This window comes from Gymnogyps californianus, chromosome 4, assembly GCF_018139145.2.
Source record: "Gymnogyps californianus isolate 813 chromosome 4, ASM1813914v2, whole genome shotgun sequence".
NCBI lineage: Eukaryota > Metazoa > Chordata > Aves > Accipitriformes > Cathartidae > Gymnogyps > Gymnogyps californianus.
The window spans coordinates 13,464,011-13,488,682 of record NC_059474.1 but is presented as its reverse complement, the minus strand read 5'-3'; the positions used below and the strand labels follow the sequence as shown (position 1 = coordinate 13,488,682).

The 24,672-nt window shown below is 37.7% G+C and overlaps 1 protein-coding gene across 2 annotated transcripts in view; it reads right to left on the bottom strand.

The window, feature by feature from the left end:
- The window catches only part of PPP2R2C (protein phosphatase 2 regulatory subunit Bgamma), a 142,728-nt gene extending 119,805 nt beyond the window's left edge, over positions 1–22,923 (bottom strand). The window contains exons 1-2 of one of the 2 annotated variants that reach the window (XM_050896029.1): positions 22,851–22,920; positions 2,068–2,154 (exon numbers count right to left, since the gene is read on the bottom strand). In XM_050896029.1, the coding sequence (XP_050751986.1) occupies positions 2,068–2,154; positions 22,851–22,920 (157 nt within the window). Of the gene's footprint in view, positions 1–2,067; positions 2,155–22,850 lie in introns of both variants that reach the window. The other variant, XM_050896031.1, reaches the window with a different exon arrangement.
- Positions 22,924–24,672: the final 1,749 nt, after the last annotated feature.

Here is a 24,672-nt window from a genome sequence, read left to right as displayed (position 1 = left end):
AAGATAGGGATCTATAACTATGAACCTAATGCTGAAGCCTTTTCTCATGTGACCAGGCATAGTGGAATCAACAGAACTACTTTTACAACTTAGGACTCCAGGGTCAAGGTTATGAGGATTATCTTGCTCTGGGATGCTCTGGGTAATACGTTGTTTTACAAGTATGCTCCTTTAGATCACCATTACTCAATGTAAATATGCAGAAAAATCAGACTCTGAATTAATTAGAATTCACAGAAAGCATACACAGAGACAGAAAGATGAATGTGGTACGAATAAAATACAGTGTGAAGAAAATGGTTTCTCTGACCATTCTTTTGTGTTTGTATTGATGATGATTTAACTGTATTTTCGTACTTGAATTTAAAATAAAGTCTATTATAAAAAAGGTTTAGTTGTGATAAGGTATATAATTATCTTCAAAAGTTTATGTGGCATAGAGGTAGGTTTGAGCTGAAGTTCTGGACTCAGTTCACACAGGGGTGTGGGAGGCCAACTCTAGACTTCTCTAAGACTTTGGCAGCAACAGTAAAAGGTTAGCAATCTGCACTGCATTCAAAAGAGCTGAAAAATCAAATCGACATGATGTATTGGCACCATACAAACATTAAGTAAGGTGACTTATTAGCAAATATGCCTAATATTATACTACCTAATGTCATGTATTGTCATGACAAAGATCCTCAAACTGTTCTTCACTTAAAATGAATTTATGGATCGGTCCCAAATTACTTCCCAACAGGACTCTATCACTCATTTTAATTATGAACCAAATCCTGTATCCCTTGCTACCCTGACAGAAAAGAAGTCAGGAACTCTTTTAGCTGTATATGGAATGAATACTATTCTGATTCATGGCCTTTAAAGTAAAAAAGGCAAGAAATCCCCTCAGGAAGTCTATTCTGGTTAGGAAAATTAACTCTTCTTATTCTAGATCTTGTGGAAACAGTCAGGAATAATGCTAAATTTATACAATTATTGAACTGTATTACGTTCTCTTGTTATCATACCTGTTTACAAACAGCCATAGAAGCAGAGTTAAACAGACTTATGGGCCTCAACTACAAATGACAATCAAGTCATTGCAAATCCTTCAAACAGCATCTGAAGCTACAGAAGTAATTCACCATGACCTAACAGCCTTACTACGCCTTTGTTTCCATTTTCTCAATTGTATTTCTATATTTAAGAGATGTAAATTTGGCTGAAAACAGAACACTCCTCACTGTATTTGAAGTATGTAGTACTTACATAAATTCAGGAATGTATTTGAGAATTCGTTTGCCAAACTTGTGAGCACTCATTATTTTTGTTCTGAAAACTCGCATCAGTCATATTAATTCCTCTCACATAATTTACCACATAACTTCTGGTTTAGATGACAACTATCTATTGTAACTGCAATACATACCCATGACTTTCATATAGTGTAGAATGTTGCATGTCTAACTTTAGATAGGAAGATTTCATTAATTGTAAAATAATCTAAAAAAGAACATTAGTTTACCAGCTTAATTGGTATTAATATCTAAATTACATAGTAATTATGAAAAGAGAAAATGTTAAGATACGGCTTTACAACAGAAACCTAATAGTTCATTTAGATACTGGAAACCAACATTCACTTTCTTATCAATTTTTGGTGCGTTTCAAAGCATGCCTCCTGGTCTAGTGCTCTAAAGCTCCTCTTGCACACATGGCTGCCACCAGTAACTGCTTTTCTGTATCACATTTACAACCAGACTGCATTCAGTTATTCGCATGCTACTTTGTAGACGTGTACATAAAGCATTGACAAAGTCTCTGAAAACAAAAGAGTGCAAAAAGAAAAAATGCAAAGGTGTCATCCAACCACAAAGAAATATCAAAACGTGACAGCAGTCAGGCAGAATAATGCAACCTCAACAAATCCAGCCCACGCCGCTTTACGATACATAAAGCGATTATCTGTTAAAGACTGGTGGTTCATTCAAGACAAGGGGTCAGTCTCCGTCCAACAGCCTGTCCTGCAAGAACCACTGCCTGGCAGCAATAACTGCATGGACAGAGACTCTTCCACCCACTCACCTCCAGAAGTGACCTCTTCAGAACTGGGTTGAGGAACATTGGCAGGACAATGTGGGGAAGCTTGCATTGCTGCCGCCCTTGCTATACCTGTCCTGTGGAGAAATAGAGGACTTAATTTCCAGGGCTGTCAGTCAGCACCTTCCACATTACAAGTGAAGGAAAAAGAAATGAATTTGAGAATGCCTGCTTCGAGTGAGTATATTTTGGGGTGTGGTGAGAACCCCCATTTTCTATTGAAGTATTTGGGTTACTTTCACGTCTTCTGTGGCGCTCCATTTGTCTGCCCGGCCAGCAAGCTGGATTCTTTGGTTCATGAGTTCATGATGCTCTTGCCAGTTACCTATATAGCAAGATGGGATATGGCCATTGAGAATCAACTTAACTAGACAGCCTAAATAAAATAAATAAGGAAATCATGTTTAAATTAATCTCTCAAGTCTGACATGAACAAGTACTTGCCATTGGGTAATTCTCTCCCTTCTACCTCCCTTTCAAAATGGAAGTTTCTTAGTCTGCTCTTTACACACTTCCTTTACAGAAACCATTACCATATGAATTACCTAACAGAGAAGCAGTTCTTTTGCTTCTGCTGTCCCACCCATTCCATAGAGGCATTTTACTTTACTTCCACATTAATCTAAATAGGGTTACCACAAGAATTGATCCTAACAAAGACAACTTTTAAAGGAAAAACGGAAACCTTCCACTATCCTCATGGTTTCCAGCTAGGATGACAGTTTTCAGCCACCAGTTTTTAGTGTGACACATACAAATGATTTGTATATACCAAAGTGCAGTCCATTAGAGAGGGAGAGAGACAAAAAAACCCTCTATCTGAAATACATGAATAAATCATTCTTTTGAGTGTGGTGATGAATGCAATGTTTTACAATTTCAAAAACAATTCTCTAAAGCCTTACTAAAACAAGTGTGTGTGCTTCCAAAAGTGATCTCTGTATATCTTTCAGGAGTACCACGATGTTTTTTGTTGAAGGAAGTGTCAAGTTTAGACACAGAGGATTGGAAGCTAATGACCAACCATTTTATTCTGGTAGGAGTGTGCACTGAATACTGATGTTCACAGGCAGGAACAATTTCCAATAATTAATTGGGAATTGCCTTCATTGCATTTGCTTAACTTTGGTCAACAGCAACGTTAATCTTGCAAGTGAATTGAGAGACAAGACAAAGCCTATACATGTGAGGTTTATATATAATTCAGAACTGCTGAAAAGCATGGAAAGCAAGCCAAGAAAATGATAATTATAAAAATATGGCAGAGGAACTCTACTAGGGAAAAAAAAACCAAAACAAACCCAACTTTTATTGTATCAATTACTTAAGCTCAATCTTTCAGCTAGGTGTATGCTAAAGAGTAAATGTAGGGGTAAATAGAATTGTTCACTTGTTATTTGGGCAAAACAGATGTATGCATCACTCACTTCCTGAACAAAGATGCCAGACAGGATGTTTTCTTAATCTTTATTTTTACGGTTTTATTTGCCACTGTATACTGCTTTTCTCTTCACAAAGTTCCCGGTTTCCAACATACTAACCACTTCAAAGCAACAAAACAGTTTGTATCTCTGAATATCTACTACCTTGGACTATGATTATGGCTGTCCATGGGCTATGATTATAAACAGACTTTGGCCAAGATATTTGGATGAGGTATCTCCAAGAGAAATAATAAAAATTGGTCACATATATAATACCATATTTAATAAACCCAGTATTTAAAAATAAAATAAGATACAGCAGGCTGGTTCAAAGAAATAGGATGATGATTAATTCTGTCCTGAGCACTACAGATAGATGTTCTGTTCACTTTCTAAGGCAGTGATTATTCTAAGCACTATCAGGAATTTTAGTAAATCTGCTCCTTTTCTTTATGTAACAAATACACAGAGTATCAGAAAGAACCAAAATCATCATGGAACCCTGATGACTTTAGGTTTTACATACTGCCTAAACCCCTCTCAGAGTCACCAAAAAGCTGCCCCAAAAAGACCATGATACATAGATAATCTAGATATTACAGTAACAATGCACAGATATCACTGACACTTTTCTCTCCAGACAGAGAAAAGAACTCAAACACTTTGAAATGTTTGGGGATAGTTTCTAATAATCCTTGGAAGGACTGACATTAGTGAAAACAGGTTTCACCCCAAACCACAACTGTTAAGGTGTTTACCCTCCCTCAAATGCAAACTGGTAAAAGCTAAAACTGGGGGGGCGGGGAACTACAACTGAAAGCAAGAGCTAAAACAGTCACAGTGTGGATTTTTGTTTGTTTGCTTTAGTTATCTACAAAAACATCAAATGCCAAGCATTTCACACTTTGAGGGCAACCTACATTTGTTTCAAAAACAATCCTTAAGTGTTCAAAAACAAGCACTTTATGCATTAAATGCTTCAAAGAGCCTTTCCTTTGCTTACATCCTCCTGATTTTCTCCCCACAAGTTAACTATTGTTCTTGAACCTCCTCTACAGTCTAGGTTGACCTGTGTGTCCCAAGCACTTCAAGAGGCACTTCAACCATACGGGACACTTTTAAAAGGTAGGATCACCTCCACTGTCTGGGAGAGTAGTTCATGGAATTAAAAAAGAAAACAATTTTGCCACAAGAGAAAGATGTATGTTCCAGAGATTAGTCCAATTCAAACAGAAAGCTCTTCCATGACAGAAAACACGTGCTATTTTTAGGATGAACTCATATCCTGCCACCATATCCAAGCTAGAATATCCCCTCTTCTTCCTTGTTTAAATATTGGGTAGACTCTATTGTGTACATAAGGACTGTAATATAGCTCCTGAACTTAGTTCTCAGATCCACCAGAAATTTTCCTGTGAGTCCTATGGAAATCACTGGTTTTTCTACAGTTCATTTTCCCTTTGAGAAATGAAGAAAAACCTACCTTTCAGTCTCCATGGCTGGAAAAAAAAATGGTGAGAAGTCCATTGTGTGGACCTTTAGATGAATGCATCCACGCATCTATGGCTGCAGCAGTGGATTCCTCAACTCCATTCTTCACCCAGTGACAACATTCAGGTGTGCTTCAACATAACCTTCCCATTTCCTGCACGTGTGAGAGGACAGTACCACTGTGGACTGTAGTCCTACCTGGGTCTCCCCAACCAACATATAGCTGGTGAAGAAAAATGAGCCTGACAATTTGTACCTACAGCTGAATCATGTTAGTCGTCACTGCTAGGGAGCCCATACTTATGTTCCAGCATCCAGAAATGATGTTGCTAGTACCTGAACTTTAATGGATAGTCTCCACAGAAAAAGGAATAATGACAGTTTCAATATACTATATGCTATGGCTTTGCTAAGAACCTATGATTTTTTATACAAGCTAAAAAGAATATTGATTTCTTTCAAGTCCACTGCACACTAAATGCAATTCCCACTGTTGCTATTTGAGGTATTAGATAAAAATGCCATCTTTCTCACTAAGAAAAGAATCAACGAGTCTTTCATGAACCAGAAATGTCTAAGGCTCTTTGGTATATTTCAAACAATCTTGTCAAGGTAGCCAAAAACTTGCACTGATTCATGAAAAAACATACAGAAAATTCACTTTGGTGCCATCTAAGCTTAGTGTATATTCACTATGCACTGTGGACTGCAAGACATTGCCAATCTAAAAACATCCATAGTGATACAACTAACAATAAAAACTCAGTGCTTCACCTCTCAGTTACAAACTAAGGGAAGACAAGAAATGGCTGTAAAGCAACAAAAAAATGCCATCTGTGAGAATCTAGATGGACTCTGAGAAACTTCAGGAGGTTCAACAACGAGAAGTGCAAAATTCTGCAACTGGGGCAGAAGAGCTCCACACATCTGGCTGAAAAGCAACTGGCAACATAGCAGCCCAGCTGGAAGGGACCTGGGGTCATCCTGGATGCTAGGCTGAATATGAGCCAACAGTGGGCTCACATCAGCAAACCACATGCTGGGCTAACACTAGGAAGAATGTGGCCAGCAGAAAGAGGGAAATCACTCTCTGCTCATCGCTGATGAGGCTACACTTCAAACGCTGTGTCCAGCTTCTAATCCCCCTCTAGCTGAAGTGGAGAAATTGGACAAAATCCAGCAAAGTCCTAAGCACCTACGCAGGTGCTTAGGACGTTTGCAGAGACTGAGGGAGCTGGGCTTGTTTAACCTGTTGAAGAGAAGGCTAAGGACAATTTAATAGCAGTTTACAACTACTTGACAGGGATTACAGAGACAATGGAGCCAAACACTTCTTGGTAGCGGTGCATGATGTTGTAAGGTCCAAAGCAACCGAGTGGCAGCTTGGGAGGTTCAGACTGCTACTTAGAAAGGCTTTTTCTCTAGGAGGGCAGTGCAGAACTGGAAAGGTTATTCAAAGAGGTTGTGGCATCTCCATCCTTGGAGGTTTTCAAGATTCAGCTATACAAATCCACAGCTAACTTGATCTATAGTTTTGACAAGATCGTGCTTCCAGTGGGACACTGGACTACAGACTTGCAAAGGCCCTGTCCCACATACACCGTTTCTATACTTCTACAAAATGTCAGTTTATAAGACATGAAACACTCTGGTGTTTTGTAGAATAAAATCCCTTTGCTGAGCCTCCACTTCTTGCTTGTCTGCCATGATATTTTCAGAGAGATGAACTAACAAGCTTTGAGTGTCCAATGCAATGCGAGATTCTGCAGAAACACGGTTAAGCAAACGAACGCCTGTTCCAAAGGGCTGGATCACTGTGTGCCATTGTTTGTCAGTTACAACCCAAACAAAGCACAAAGACACAACATTTGCACCAAGAAGTGTGCTTCAGAGACCCAGAGCTAGAAAAGGCAACTCACCTCTTTGCTACAGCTTACCGGATTTGATCACAAGAGGCTGATACACTCCCACAAGTGATTGAACCAGGTTACGAGAAACTTAACCACAATTTTTAAGATGGATTAATTGAAGTGACTAATTCTGCATTTGGCACACAATTTTTCTTCCCAACAGTGCAACCGTGCTAATTCTTCAGCCACAGTCTATTCCTTGATAGTGGGTTAATCTTTGAGGTAATGCCTCAACCAAAGAACTCTGAAATGCTCTTAACAGTAATCACCAACTAGAGGAGGACTCCTCATCAGCTTAAGATTAAGTATTTACCTAAATGTTCTGCACATAGCTCAAAAAACCCACTGTGTCATTATGATACTACCACAATATGAACCTTTTGGAAGCTGTAAAAGCATAGTTTAGGGGGACAATATGAACCTAATAAATAAGCACAAACCCAAAAGTACCTGAATGGGCAGATCAAGGGGAAGAATTACTGCTTTGTTAGGACATGTACATTTTTTGAAGTTCTGTTAGAGATAACCCTGAAAAATATGTGTAACAAAGAAATTTATCTAAGGGCTGAAACTGTTACTGACGTTCATGAAATATCCTGTAATTTTTTTCAGAGAGATTTAATTATACCTTTCATGCTACTTATCCATTGAAAGATCTTCCGGTTACCATTAATTTGAATTCTATTGCAACATAAATTAATACGACTTAGACACATTTATCAGCTCTTTAAATAACAAACTGATAAAGTGTCCAGGCAGTATATTCTTGAAAAGAAGAAAAAGACATACAATTAAAACCTGAACTACAATTACTTTGCATTTCAGAAAGTTACAAAGTAGCCTGAAGCAATATTACCTCAAAGAGAAAATCTGGACAGTAGCTTTGCTTCAAGCTAAGACATAACACTATTTAAAAGAAAACAATATACAGCAAGGGTAAATCATATAGAAGGAGTAGGCAAAAAGGTCAGAGAAAAAGAAATGGGTTTGTACCCAGGTTATTATAAATTTGAATGCATTAAGCTCCTAAGGAAACTTGCAAAGACAGTATTAAGGTCACAGTATTCAACAGGATAATTTTAATAGTATGCTAAATTTAACAAATTATATTATGCATGAGAATTTCCAAGTAGATTTCCTAACCCATTATGCAAAGGAACAAAATGATAATTCTAAATGGTTATAGTAACTATGGAAAATCTGTTCTTTTGTTTAAAGAATAAATTTTTGATAGGTTAAACATATGGTTTGCTGGTGAACAGGAATGCAGTAAACGCTAAGAAAATTAACTAACACCTTTAACAAATCCACATAATTTCAGCTCCCATGATTTTTTTCTTGTGAAACTGCAGAATGTGCTTACGTTTCCTGACAGTATGTAGAAAAATCTAAGCTTTGTAGAATCTAAGATTTCTGAATACAGTGAAGTTAGGCCAAATTTCCACCTTTACCTATTTTTGTCCTAAAGAACAAAACCAGTAATGGTATTGAATCTCTGAAGATTCAGCACACTGAGATTCCCAAAAAGGGTTTTGGTAAGCAATTACTTTATCCATTCTTGCACTGAGTCAGATAAACTCTTCAAAAAAACACTCTTCCCGTATCAGGGGTTATATACTACCTCTCGACAATGTATATAATGTAGTACTGAAGACAAAAGTAACTAAGGTTACTGTACAAATTAATTAGAAAAAAATAGATGTAGAGATTAAAATTGGGAACAAAATATGTTGTTTGTATATACAGACATATATTTTTATGGACTTATAATATGTACATAGAGTACAGCTATGCAAAGCCATGCACCCTGATCCAATCCCACTCGAGCCAGTGGCAGGTTCTTAATAGACTTCATTGGATACTAAATCACAATTACATAAAGGTTGTAACAACCCGTCAGGATTTTAAAGAAGAAATTGTTGTTCTTTGATGGAAACGCAGATCTTAGTGTCCTAACAAAAATAAGTAGCGCATTTCAGTTTTTTAAAACCTACCAGAGTAGAAAAAATAAAACTGAATTTAAAAAAAAAAAATCTTCATACAACTTCCATTATTTCCAGTCAGTTCCAGTTCTATAGTAGAGTGGTAAACTTAAAAAAGGAAACACCACTAGCTTCTCCCTTATGATAATATGGTAAAATCCTGACCCCATTCTTCAGACAAGTCTGTTGATACTAACCTATTTAACTAGGACCTTACCCAGGAAGCCTGCCAGGCCTCCTTCCAAAGTCAGAAATTCCTCTTCGGTAGAATGGTGTAGAAATAGGGACTCGAAATTTCAAAAAGACCCTCCCCTTGCACCTGAGGGTCATCTACAGATTAATCAATCACTCCAAGTCCAAGATGATTTTGAGTCACATCTGTATCCTTTAATGACAGTAAAAGAATGGTACTGAGTGGCAATCCCAGGTCTTGCACTTAAAAGATTCAGAGACTTAAAAGTACAGAGCAGAAAGAATTTGGCAAAGAGTGCCAAATGAGTTATGGTTTTGGCTGAGTTTCCATTTTTTTTTAATAAAGATTTCTGGAGCTTAAAGAGTAGCAAGTACTGCAGATAAAAGCCAAGTATCACTACAATCAAGTCAAGCAGCAAATGGAAAGAGAATAATTGTAGTCAAGGAAGGAATGACCGTATTTCTGCCTCCTTATTTCTCTCCCCAGCCCTGCTTGGATCGACATATTCCTGACTTTTCCAAAGTCTGAGCAGGGAGTATTACTTCCAGAGAGAGACATGTTGAGAATTTAAAACTTTGAGGCCCTGCTTGAACAGAGATGGAACAGTTGCCTTTGGCAGGAATTACAGCTGGTATGGAAATTTCACAAAAGGAATTAAAAGATGGTCTGGAAAGTGGCCAAAAGGAGATCAAAGGAACTTTAGCAGCATGAAGACACATACCAGAAGCACATGAAAGGGGACTTCAAGGCAGACCATTAGGTTTAAGAAAGTATCTGTTGCCTGGGTAGAAGGCTGTGTGAACCACGGGAAAACGTAAATTATTCTTGTGAAATATTTAGTCCCAAAATATCCATACTCTCTTGTATAATTTCCAGTCTTGACCACATGTCAGACATCTAGAAGAACAGACATATTTTAGATTCAGCCCGAAGTTCGAACTGTAAGAGCTGATCAGCATATCCTTCTTCCTCTTCTTCAAGTGTGGTACATTACTGGATCTGATATTCAGATTCTGGAAAACACCAGCTGTCTGTGAGTTAAAACATATCAAACACAGAGAAACTATAGCTCATGTCTTATAACACATTTATTGTGGTAAATATACAATATAGGCATGAGTATTTATGATGGTAAACTGAGACTTTCCAAAAACACTGGTATGATGAAATTCACCTCAACTAGAAACAGTGACAGAAGAAAGAAATGTAGGAAGATGATATAGGGTACAGACAGACCTAGATAGCTTTAAATCAGCTGAAGACCCCTAGTAGGCTTGGTTGCTGCTAATAGACCACCCATGGCAGCATAGAGCTCATTATTTAACCCTGCTTTTTTGTAACTTTATTAAAAACTTGATCTTTAGAAGTAGTATTAAGGGTAAAAAATGTGATTGTTGTGTTTCCAATGTTGTCACACAAAGGGCTGGTAGCAGCAGCAGCAATTCAGGGGTGCGTTGAGAGGCTGGCATACTCACCACCACCATGACACACTGCAAGCAGGAACAGGAGCAGCAAATGGACCACAGACAGAATCCGCGTGCTTACCCACATATTTACTGGATTTCCAGAGCATTTCTGTTTTAATATTAACTTCTGCATTTAGTTTGTTTGCAACACAGAAAGCTCTCCTCTCTGAAACATAAGCTAATAAAACTTTTGAAATAATTTTCTTCTCCTCTCTTTTTATACAGAGAAAGAACATACAGAGGGGGAGGCCAGAACGTGTCTTCACTGAGACTCTCTCACAGAATTGCAGGAACAAGCTGGCCCCAGAACAATCAGTTATTTTACAGAAACATGACATCAAAAGTGGACAGTTTTTAAAGCAGCTAGCTTCAAAAGAAGAAATGGACCATCCATGGATATGATCTGCATAGCCCCAGAGTTGAAAAGAGGAGCTCTGGGGATTCTGAATTGGATAAAAGCTTCAGGGAACTGTTGGGTTATTGCTTTTAAGAGTTATTAGGATGAACAGGTGCTTTGCCTCATCTCTGTTTCTGCCCCGTGTGCTACTATTGCACTCTGTCAATAAACTCTGTTCATCCTTCCATCAGTAAAAGCAGTTTAGGAAAACTAAAATGAAAACACTTACAGAAAAATCTTCCTGTGCTCCAGCAGAAGATTTCTCACAGAACAAGGAACAGAAAAAACAATGACTCTTTACATAAATGCATGAGAACCACCACTTAGAAGCTAAAGCACAAGACTTCCCCAAATTCCTTGTCCAGGATGAGCAAACTGGTGGAGTTACTATTTTTAGGTGAAACAACTGTGCTCAAGTTTGCTAGAACTGCGTTTCACCGTTTCTAGCAGCAGGTTCCACCCATGATGGCAGGTCCTTGTTAAAATGTTTAGGTATCTCTTGTTGTCACGTGTAGTCAAAGCTTATCTAGCTACCTTTTATTTATTTTTGGATGCAGATATTAGCACTATTTAACTAATAGATCTTGCCTTGCAAACTCCTACAGGGTTTCACTTATACAATAAAACCTCAGATTTTGGAGTCACAATTTCTGGACTGCATTGCAAAACTGCAAAAGGTAAAGAACAGGAGCACTTACATTGTTCAGTTTTGAAAGCAGACTCTGATAAGTTCCTTTATTCCTCCTCAAGCTCAATTATTTGGATTCTATTATTGTGATAGAGCATATATTTTAGGCAGCCTCAGTTAACAACTTGTTAATTCAAATACTGACCCTATTAACCTATGATACAGATCTTTCAAAGAATGTAAAACTGCAGAACTACTATGTTCTCATAAGTTATTCTAAATCTGTCAAACTGCAGAATGAAACATTTTAGAAATGGTAGCCGGCAGATGAATACATTAGAAAAATCAGATTTAAAGCAAGTCAAAATGGTTAGTGGTAGCTGTAAAGCTAAAAGCACTTTTAACATAGAAATTTACATTTTAAATCTTGGCAAAATTCAGATAAGGTTTTCTATTTAGTCTTAAAATTTCTAAAGTGTTTGGAGTTACTGGATGCCTTACTGTCTTGGACAATGAAGATCCATGAATGTATATGCTCATATGCACAAACAAATTTATGAATGGAGATTTCTGGATCAGAGGTGACTTAGCAAGAGGGACGTTAAAAGCTTAGAAATATTTGCTACATTTCAGGAAAGGAAACTCTGCCAAACTGGATATTTTTTAAAGAAAACTGTGTAAATTCAATTGCTAACAATAATATGCCAGCCATAATTAAAATGTAAAATAAAGGAAGAGCTTCCTGTGCTAACCTCGATATAACTACACCTATCAGGTCTCATCTGTAATAATCAGGCTGATGTTTGCTCTGTGGAGTCCGAATCGCTAATTCCTCCAATTTACACGAACATCTTGGCTTTCAGGAACAAAAATCATTTTCTGTCTAAATATACTTACACTTAACAATCAGAAATTAATCCCTCTGAAAACAATTCTCCACACTGGCAATCATCTTTGTTAGTGATTATTTATAGTGCAGAAGCATCAAAGCTTTCCGCTTTCAGATTTAACATTACTACTATTACTACCGTTTCCCAGGTACATCCAGGATAACTGTCAAACATTTTTCCAATATACTTATAGCTCGTATTTCCCCCTTTCCTTCTACTGTGCATAAATATTACAAAAAACCTTATAAAAAAGTTGTTTTGAGGAAGTATTACAGTAAGCATCACTACTACATAAGTTTTCACAACACTGACCGAAACATTAACGCTTCTTCTGGTGCACATTTAACAGTTGGCATGGAGCAGAGATGGGACCCTGACGACAGACAGCAACTTTGCACCTGCGGAAGTCAGCACTGCTCACAGCAACCTGTGCTCTCAGGAGCAGGCAGGTGTGGTGTTTCCCTCTCTGCTAGCAAGGTACAAATAGCAAGGGACTAAAAACAGGACAAGTTTGCTGGCATTTTCTAAAGAAGTTGGACTCTTTAGGTTGGTGGGCTAACCAGTACCTCTTTCACTCTGGTCTCCTCTCTGCTGATACTCCCCCTGCGATGGGACAGGCTCCAACAGCAGCAGAGAAGGAAGGCTGGGCAGCCCAGGATACAGGTTCCTCTGGAGAACGGACTATTTGCTGCTAATAACTGCATCCACAAGCAGTTTCAAACCAAACCCCAAATTTTAAATACCTTGAAATTCATTTGAAGGTACGAAAAAGTAAAAGAAACATTCTCAGTATTTCAACCTAACCGAAAAACTGGGAAAGACCAACACAACAAACAACTGTTTGTTTATACTCCATACAAATCATACTCTGCAGTAATTTCAGCAGGACAGTTCAAAGTTTAAGCAACTAAAAACCTTCACTTGGACATAGTGCAAATTCTTGCAGGTAGTCAATCTTAAAGTATTAATATAATTGGTTGATTTGCAATATCATTACTGCTAACAGATGCAACTTACTTGTTTTTAATCTAGCACCTTTGTAACATTTGCACAGTGTCACAAAAGGCCTCTACTCTACATGATCCATTTTCCTGAACTGCAAGCGGAAGCACAGAAATGTTGAATCTAACAATTAAGTACATACCTAACCCTGGAACATAAAATCCATGTCCAAGTAATCCATTTTTCAGAAAACCACAGCTCATCACCACCGCTGGAGAAGATCAGAAATGGAAGGACACTGCTTCTCATACCCATGGTATAAGGAAAGCTTCGCTCCAGTCACAGACCAAGTCTCACTTCCCTGTTCAGCAAACGCTGACATACATAGACCAAAATAGTCTGTGAATTATATGGGACTTGAAAGTCATACAATGCCCTACATACAAGCTCTTACTGTCCTATCTCCCAACGCTGAAACTTCTACATAGCCATACTAATACTTCTAGATTCACATTTCAAGCATAGCAAGTGGAAGGAATACAGACACAGCAGAAAACATGTACCAGCAGTCATCCACAAAACTTCTGTGAGTCTAACATATATATAAAAGCACGAGTGCTCACAACGCGCACAAAATCATATTCACATTGCACCCAAGCAATGAGAAGCACCACCATCCATATGACCATTACTTGACTCTTAGCACCAGGTGTTCTAGGAATTTCTGTAAGACATGTAATAATTCACAGCTAACTATTTCAAAGACACTGCATAAGTGAATTCTGCTTTGAGTTTCACTCCTGATTAAAGAGAATATACTTGACCTAAATATTCCGTTCAAAAGAAGACTACAGAATACATATCTGACTTCACCTTGTACATCGCAGATCTGCATGCAGAAATGAAAGACATCAAATCAAGCAGGGTGTCAAAATTAACATGGAGCATGACAAGAGTCTTGTGTGCTACCTTGGAAGCCAATTTTGCCCAGCATTTACCAGCCCACTGTGCCTATTTGTTGAATTTTACTAATCAATTGTTATTACTGAATTTATTAGTTGAATTTTTCTTTTTATCATATCACAATGTAGAAATAAAGACATTCTGTCAGAAATTATTTATGGAATAATGACAGACAGAGCCTGATTTACAGCTATAAATTTGAAAACCCTGGAAAGATTTATTAAAGACCTTGTGCCAAGTTCTATCATAAATTGAAACCTCTCAAAGTTAATAGAACATGAGGTTGCACTGATTGGATAAAAGTTTAGAAATAAATTATTGAAAATTGGTGACCAGCTCACTGTTTGAGAACTATTTTTATTCTATTTGAAATACTTATTTAAAGTCTTAGATTAAGGAGAAATAATATGGATCCTTTAAAAACAACGAGAAGGAAATAAGCAATCATTTATTTTTAATTGAACACTGATGATCTGTATTTTTTACTAGAAACTGGCCCAACAGGCAGAGCACGTTGTCTTTAATGCAATCAGTACTATCACAGGGCAGCATTAACCTCAGAATTTATGCAAATGGTGTTATTTTGCACAGTCATCGACTACTTGCAACGCCTGGATCACATGAACAACAAAAGCACTACAAACGGGAAGAATTAAGGTGACAATTAATTAAGTTCTATTCAGACTGGAGTTGAACTGGAACAAGAGGATAATAAACTAACTCTCAGTCCTTTATTTTCTTCTGTACTCTGTTCCTAAGTAAAACACACACAAATGTCATTATATTACACACAGATGTTTCCATCTTTTTCTTTTCTTTTTTAAATAGATGAATCAGTAAATATGAAAGAAAAAGCACTGCTATATTTAACAATACAGATCCCAAACCCCTGTCATATTAATAATTCACAAAAGTCACTGAGCTGCATGACATGTTGTGCTGAAAGATTTTATTAGGAATTGAGTCTCTTAATGTACATTTTTATTACTTGTATTTGCACTGGCAAAATACAGTCTGCTTTCATTTGCATTTAAGCAATAAAAATAACAGGTACAATAGTTTTTCAGCAAGGAAACATTCCTGAGAAAAGGAATTCTCTTACCATATATAAGGCTGCTTTGCTAGGTTGTTTTTTTGTTCTTCGTAAAGAATTGGGGAACTTTCACCAGGAACCAGTAATACAGGCCACATTAGGGAAAGGATGGTCAAGTAGGTAATTATCTCAGAAAATTAGAGGAAGTTATTATGGGGATTTTTGTCTTTTAAACAAGAAGGAGTTTTAAATGCACGTGTAGCCATATTGAGGCACTTTCTTGATCAACTATTTCTGTAGTTCTTAGGTTAACATTAATACTAGCCAGCAAATACCTTGCCTTCTCTTAACGTATACTCCTCCATACAAAGCCTTACTACAGTGGATGAAATAAACTGTGGAAGGGAAGTCTCAAAGATCCAGAAACTAGTAATGATGTAGTAACACAATGTAAGCAGTAATGATTGATTATCTTTTTATGGCTGTAATAAAAGATACTCAGTTCTTTTGTATTATAAAATATTCAGTGTTATTGTATTGTGTTTCACATTTTAAACTGATGTAAGAACCACATCTATTATTCTCTAAACTCACCATTTAAATAGATGATACATTGCTGAAATGTCTGAGGTCTACGTAGAAAACAAAGTACATTGCAAAGTACAGTTTTCTTTCCATAATGATGCACATGCTAAATAAACTGCTCCTGCGGTGAACAATGACACTGACTCTACCTGCACAGTGTTGTTTAGTTTTACAGTATTCGATGCTTTTGAATTGTCAGTTTCAATTAGAAAGAAATCTGGCACAGAGAGAGCGCTTGCATAGATCGCATTTTACGCCTGCATTTTATCTTACACATACACTGTACTGCTGACAACCTGAACTTCCATTTTCAAGGTTTATATGTAGCTAAATCTATTACGTATAGTAGTTATACAGTTAAATATACTATAAACATTTCTATTTATAATGTTTCTAGTCCATATTTGTCTATATTTCATAATATACGTATGAATAAACTGCATATAGGCTAAATTGCTGAAACTAACTGGTCTTTTTGTGCCACTCAGACACTGCTGGCACCTGAGAAAAGCCCCAGACTGGTACAACCAGGTTCTTTTGCAGCTTTGTGTACTCACTGTCATGGAAGCAGCTTGGCTTATCATGTAGCTAATATTCTAGACAGTGCTTTTCTTTTGTTAATACATCTTATTCACTTCTCCAGGACTTCTAACACTACACAGCAACTATATATAGTTATTATTTATTTACTGAGTGGGGTATCATCTGTTGATTATATATGCATGCAAAGAGAGCCAAGGTTACCATTGGTCCCTGAGGGCAACCCACCAAAACCAGCGCTCCAGCATTAGAGATTTATGCCATTGCAAACGGGGAAGATTGCAACCCAGTTTAGTCACACTTGGTAACATTTTACAGGGTACATGTGACATGGGTGAATAATTGTCATGTGGAGGCATGACATTAAACAGAGATCCAAACCAAGTTAACTCCATGCCTTTTAAGCATGTCGCGCAGCTCAGAGTGGCTTGAAGTGCTCTCTTAGGGAGGATCTAACAGCCAGTCATTAAACTAACCCCTTCCTTGAAGAGGCAGGTCTTTTGCGGACGCAGTAACAAGTTAACACTAACATATCCCTGCTCTCTGGGAATGCTGGGAACAGCAAATTAAGAAACTCCAAAGTCCCAGTCTAGGGTTAACTGTCCTAATGCTACTCCTGATTATGATTTCTTCAGAAAGCAGATCTGGCAAGTAAAATAGAGATAATGATATTATGAGTGGCTAACAGATGTAGTATGAAAATTATATCTACGGAGTACTTTGAATGTGTAGCTGGTACTGTGTAGTGACAAGCATTGCTGACAGTGTAATTCACTTCAGCTAAATCTATATTGCTTTTTCCAGGCTTGCCTGAACAAATAGTTGCCCCGTGTTGCCCATATTGGACGTTGCCTTAAATGTCTGTGCTGTGCAGATCCAAGCTTCAGGTAGTACTAATGTTTGATCTTCCTGCACACTGAACCACACATCCAGCTGCAGGTTTGAGTGGGTGAGCAAACAGTTTGGGCTTCAGTGCAAGCCAGTGTGACAGCTGTGCTCTAGCCCTGCCTCCATGGCTTCTCCCAACTAAGCTGCATGAATAAAGATTACAAAGTCAGCAACGTCACTTGCATGGAATAAACCTTATTAATCCAAATCTTCAAGGCTACCCACAACATTCATCTGAATAGCATTGTGAATGAAAGAAGAATCAAATCCGTGCACAAAAAGACATAACTATATCCTGTTTAACAAGGGGCAAAGTTATGCTTTAACAAGGTTTACCTCTGTTTGTACTTGACTTGAGGAAAAAAATAAATAACACAAGTGACTAGAATAAGAATAAGCAATAATTTCTAGGGTTATTCTAAAACTGTTTCTAAATTAGTTTTGTAAAAAGATAAAAATCATCAATATTCACAACATAAATCCTGAATTGCTGGAGGTTAAGAGAGGAAGAGTTACCTTTTGCATTTTTCTTAATAAGCTTGTTACCAGCCACTCTCAGAAATAAGTGAGCAGACTAGATTGATGGTGAGCCTGAGCCAGCAGAGCAGTACCTGTTCGCTATATTCATCCCATACTCTCAGGTAGTCAGCTCTTATTCAAATTAATTTGAGATATTTATGAAAGACAAGTTTATAAATAAGTTTCTTCTTGGCAGATGAAAATGGATAATTTCCCTTAACTTTGACTAATGGAGAACAGAGATACTAATTTCTCTAGTTAAGCCCTCAAAATCTGTTTGCATTACTTGCAGAGGATTTTCCTTTAAAATCATTAGGAAAAAAATTGTCTTTTTTCATCCTCTATAATAAATGTTTCACACGGTTATGATTCAATATGTTTTACACTACACTGGTAGTTCTCATTACTCTTCAAATATCACATTTTAGGAGGTTAATACACCATTAACATCATTAACTTTTTAATAGAAGTTAAGCCATATGGAACCAATCTGCACCATTCGGCCATATAAATGACTAGATAGTGAAGGTCAGCTTCTGCCCCACTGCACCTGTGCAACTTCACTGGCTTCACTTGAATTTGCAGGCCTAGACCAAGGGAGGAACCTGCCTCTCTCTAGAAACTGAGAGTATAAGCAACTTTTTATTTCTTCCCAAAACAGCGATAATCCATAAAAAGGCAGGGATGAGTTGATATGCTAGACTTGTCTGCATACAATCTGCAGAATGCCTTCGCCACCAGAGAAGCCTTTCTCCGGATACATTTGGGATCGTGGAGGTGAATCACATCCTTTAACACAGTTTGGTAAGAACGGTGAATTTTGTTCATTATTTCTCTGTCAATCATTAAATCTGTAAAATACAGAGTAACTGAATAAACAGTGCAGTTGATCAAAGGAGCAGCACTGCTGTTTCCCACAACTTTTTGCCCCTGCCAGGAATATAGCAAACATACCATACAATTCACTGTTCTGAATCAGATCCTGCGTGGCTGATCCCAAGGTCCTGAGACAGCAAAGAACATCATCAGTCCTGTCAGTTTTACCATTAATCTTAAGCACAGGTAATGTCAAGGGAACTCTCGGACTGAAGGACATTCTCTGCCCCCAAAAGCACACAAGCCTTTTCCCTCCTTTATCCCTTCCCACAACTCACTGTCTACAATTTTCTTGCCATCTCCCCTAACAGACTTTGCCTGTAAGTAACAAGGCTCATGTTTCTCCCATCCAGCCCATCTTCTTTCCCATGTTACACTGTGCCTCTCCTCTCTTCTCAGTTCTTCTGAAGGTGTTGTGGAAGTAATACATTTTACTGACCCAACACCTCCTGGGCAGCTGGTTCCCACAGCTGGGGTGCAAAAGGCAATAAAGATAAAATGCGGCTCAGCAATGAATCACAAGCCCGAACAGATCTCAGAGGTCATCTAGCCCATCCCCCTGCCCCACAGGAGGCTCAGCTATCCCCATGTCATTTCTTACAGACATCTATGTCACCTGCTTTTAAAAACCTCAGTGACAGAAACTACACAAGCTCCCTAGGCAATATATCCCAGCGTTTCACCACCTTCACATAAAAAAGTTCAATCTTTCCTAACAGGTCACATTTTCTAGGCCTCAGGTCTTTCTCCTCTTTCTTTACAAGTCTCATCAGGTCTTTTCTGTTTTCCCCACACAAACAACTCCAATTAAAGCACTTTCCTTCAAAAAACATTTTTGAAAGTGATCATTGAAAAACTTACTGTATATTGCTGCTGGAATTAAATTGCTTTTTTCCATTGTGCAACTGTAACATACTTTTAAGACTTACAATGACAAAATTATTCAAGTCCTGCTGGTTTTAACTCCATTGATTTTATTGCAGATATGCATATGTAACGGGAGAAATAAGTCCAGGTAGTCACTGTTGTCATATGTGTGTCTAAAATGCCTCTTACCAGAAACAGTATAACATCAACAGTAAAACATCAACCATCAAATCAAGGAATTTCTGAGATTTAAAAACCAATTCAATTTTCTGTAGTCAAGGTAAAGTCATGTTTGATACAGATAACCTCAATGTTACAAAATAATGACCTATCAAAGAGATGAAATTTGACTTTGCTCAAGCAAGCAGTTTCATTAGGAACACACTTAGTCCACTAGCGAGAGCAGAGCAAATGAGATTTGGCTCACAGTTTTCCCATACCCTATGAATTCATGTCACCTGATTTTTATTTTTTTTTAAATCACTGAAGAAGTAAAAGAGGAAGAGAACTAACGCAATACTCTAGTTAATCCACATCTTCTTGATTATTGTTGGCTTTACTTTCCTCAGGGAAAAGAGAGGAAGAAAGTGCATTAAAAGGTCAGAAATACCTCCTTTTGTAAATGAATTTAGTCTGCTGCATGGAGCAGCAAGGACAGAGGACACCTCTTACCAAGATTTTAAAACTGAAAACAGAAGATAAAATTGTAGTTACTCACAGACAACAACGAATCAGTAACTTCTCTAATACACTGGATACAATATAAAGTATTTCTTTGTTTTAAATAGTGGATTACAAAAGCCAAAGACCCCAAAAGAAAGGCTTGGGTTTGGCCCCAATGAAATTATTTTCCAATGTAACAAAGTAACACATTACTGCCTGCAACCGCATTTCTGTATGTATGTTACTATCATACATGCAGCACTATGATAACATATCATAGGACCAAATGCAAGTACTGTGAAAGGACTTCAGGCCTTTACAGATGAGAAATGTTAAAGGTTGTTTCATGGAGCCAAATCTTTAAACAAAATCTAAAAAAAAAAAAAAAAACACCAGCAAAAAAACCCCAACCCAAACCACAGAACAAACAAAGTGCATTTTAAGCACCAGTTTAACTTACGTATTCATTATGCATTTTAAAAAAAGTAGATCAATAAGAAATTAAAATTTGTGATGGTCCTCTTTGAGCTGAAGATGTCCCTGGAAAAATTTCACAGATAAATCCATTCTCTCATGATTTTCATGATCTTTTAAAAGGTATGGCAATGTCAGATATAACAGATGTGAAGAATTTAATTACAGCTGACCAACTGAGCATTCGCAAGAAACATTACACTAGTCAGAGCTGAAGAACTAACACTTTGCTACTGAAGGCTTCCCATACTTCATCTACCTCAAAATCAGATGCCAACATATTTCATGACGACTTCTGATCACAGGGAAAATATAATACAGGCTAACATTGATATTCAAGGTATATTTTGACCCATTTCAGACAAGCCACTCCATGTGCAATCACGGAAGAACATCCAGTCCTTCTGATCCAAATATCAAGTGAAGATAAAACGTGAGAAAATCTAACACTTGTGTCAGCAGTGTCCCCAAAAATACTAAAAATCGCCATCTAATTTTTAAAACACTTATATAAAAGAGGATAATATTGATTTGCAAAATCCACAAGGGATTATTTTCCTCAGATTACAAAACTGACAGACTTGAAAGTCCAAATTTTAACATAGCTGCACATGCCCATTAAATATACATCTGAATCTCAACATGTAGCAAGTACACTGCAGTAATTATACTGTGCATTTTGCAGAATCTAAGGCACAAATTTGTAAATTTAAGATAAAGTTTCTTCAAATGTTATTACAGGTGACTACATCTCAAAACATAAATCATCATTCAGACAAAAAGCATTAACCAAAAATTCAAAACAAAGTAAAAAATGCACTGAAACATGAACCAGAATGCGAAGAATGTCCTAGACGCGAGATTAGCAAACAATTACACCAGCCAGTGGTAACAGTTACAGTACACAGCATTTATAATTTTTCTTCTGAAAAATCTGCTTTGTGTTCCCAGTATGGCGAAATCATCCTGCTGTTTTCTACATTCTAAAAAAATGCAAATCATCAATAATCAAGAGAGCATCAGCTGATCACATTTCAGGATGCAGCATGGGAGTATTAAGTGACTGAGCATTGATCAAATGACGACAGAATCTGGAGACTGAGTCTCAAGTAGTATTGGTTGACCCTGATGTTAAGTATGTTCATATTATGTAAGCCTACACTGAAGTACTGTTTCTGCTGCTGGAAAGTGCTGTTAAAACTCTGCATGCACAAATATATTTGCAAAGTCAAGCACCTACAAATACATTTCTCCTGTTCAATCAATCAATCAATCTTAAAATGGCCTGCTCTTAAACCAACTTTCTGGCAAGGAAATATGGATCAGTACCTGACCCAACCATTTCACTGGTCTCAAGGTAAATTCTCTCAGCATGTAATGTGTGTCACCTGCAGGAAAACTCCTTTTTATGTAATAAGCTACCAGCCATTGACTGATTTAAAATGAAGGTACCTTTTCTTTTCTCATGTACCTTGCACATACACAGAGGATGGAAAGAAGGCAGCAGTATTTCAAAAGATTATGCTTACATATCCCTTCTAAATGTATACGGTTCTCTAGGGAACAATCAACTCAGCAATATCTGTGATGCTCAGGCTATAATTACCAAAATGAGATGCATAACCTTTATTACACTAGCAAACAGTTAACTTTACAGATTATTTCTCTCACTTTAGTGCTCTCAAATCTTTCTGGGTTTTTTTTAAGGAATCAACTGCTTTCAATCTTCCACATTGCAGCTACTGTGCATTCAATGCCAGGTGCTGCACACCTCGCTAGCAGAAACTCAGCACAATGCAAGACCTTCTTCAGCCCATATAGTTTCATATACTGCCGTAGCATGACAGAATGCCTTTGGGATTTAGCAAATTCAAACAGATTCTGTTGCTACATCACACAAAAAAATGCCTTGAAAGTCTCCCTGTTTAAAAAAAATAAAGGGAAAAAAAGGAACAGCCTACATCTCCAAACATGACAGTGCACTCCTGGCATAGAATATGCAATGCAAGAAGAGAGTAATGACAGTATTTATGTTACCTTCAGTCACATAGTTGTGGTCTCGAAGAAAGCTGTGGTTAATTTTTCGTGTGTCCGTGTCCTCGCCCATTTACAGCAGGATTACTCAGCATGCCTATCCGCAGTGGACTGATAGCATCAGCAGAGGTCGTCACAAGAGCACCATCCATGCTGCCACTGCCTAGCAGAGGCAGAGAACACACTGGGCTACTGAGCACAGCATAATGAGAGCTAGTGATGCAGCACAGATTTTGGGGGGGCGAATAACGATTGGAAAAAAAGAAAAAAAAAAAAAGAAAGAAAAAGAAGTAATGGGAGAAAGACGGAGGGAGAAACGGCTCCAATAAATTATGAATGCAGAAAGCCAGTAGGGAGCTTGCGTGAAGGGAATACAGGCACTTCTCCCGCAGTTAAAGAATAACCCAATTGTTTAGTCAGGTACTCCTTAAACAAGTGCCCACGCAGAGTCTCCTCCAAGTGCCTGCTGCTGGGGATCTTGCTGGATGCTGTAAAGTGGCAATCAGCGTACTGCAGCAAAACCCGCCCGGAGAAGGGCTCTGATTGCTGTTGCTGCTACTGCTGTCATATGCCTGTGCTGCATCAGAGCAGGCCCCTCCCAGTCAGCCGCTCGCTGCCCAACCGCACAAGATCTGCATGTAGTAAAGTGAAAAATGAGACTGCAGGTAATTATTTTAGCTCTTCTGCTGGCGAGATGGGCAGTGAAAAAATTAAGGGAGGGGATGAGGGAGAAAAAACTTCAAGGTGCTTAAATGGGTTTGCATTGACATGTACTGCACACTAACATGCGGCCACAATTTTGTGCTAGTCTATACTGTCATATGCAGCAAAAGCAACAGTCGTTCAATGTCAGCCTGTGTAAATATTACTGAAATTGCCAAATATCTGCCTATGCAAATGGAATCGTTAGAGGCAAGGCAACCGTTTGGAAAAAGTAAGATAAAATAACTGTTATTTATCTTTTTTTTTCCCTCCAGTTTTGTAGATAACAGACAAATTACAAAGTATGAAAAAAATGAGGGCCAGAAAACAATCTGTGTGGCTTCCCGGTACAGGAAAGGAAAGCTGGACAAAGGGAATGTTTGTAGGTCATGGGGTTTTCTTAGACCTGCTACTTTTATTCACTGCATTATCCCATCACCTTGGAAAAGCAATGTTGAAATCTGTATACTCAGAAATAGGAAAACAAGTAGAAGAGGAAAATTACTCACTTGCATTATAAAATAAAGCTTGTTCTTTAGTTGAACTGTTTAATGGCTTATATTACAGCAAAATTCTTTCAACTGAACCGATAAGCAGTTTCCTTAAGCTTTCAGTATCTGTTCATGAAACCATGAACTGTTTGCTGCAGAAGGCACATATTCTGAAAAGGTATAAGCACCACTGAAGTTTAGAAATTTGAATAGAAAACAAATGGCTGTGTACCACTACAGCATGAAAAGGGAGTACACAATCACAAAACCAGTTTAGAGGAGAGAAGGACAGTCCTGTGGTTTAGACCCTGGAATTGAACACAAAAAATACAATTCAGTTGTCAGCATTACTACAGCATTTTGTGTAATCCTGCATGAATCTTGCACAGTTTTTTGGTTTTGTTTTTGTTTTTTTAATGAAGCTAGGACATATGGTTCTTGAAGGTAAATTCAAGTACCCTGCTATTACTATAAAATGGGCATGTGACTTTGGAAAAAGTAGAGAACTATGTAAAAACCTGCCCAGGGATAAACACCTCATTTCAGGATGAAGTAAGGTTGGGAGAGAAAGAAGAATAGCAATGGAATGACCTTCTTCCCTTTCTCATTGATAAAGCAAAATAAAACAGAAC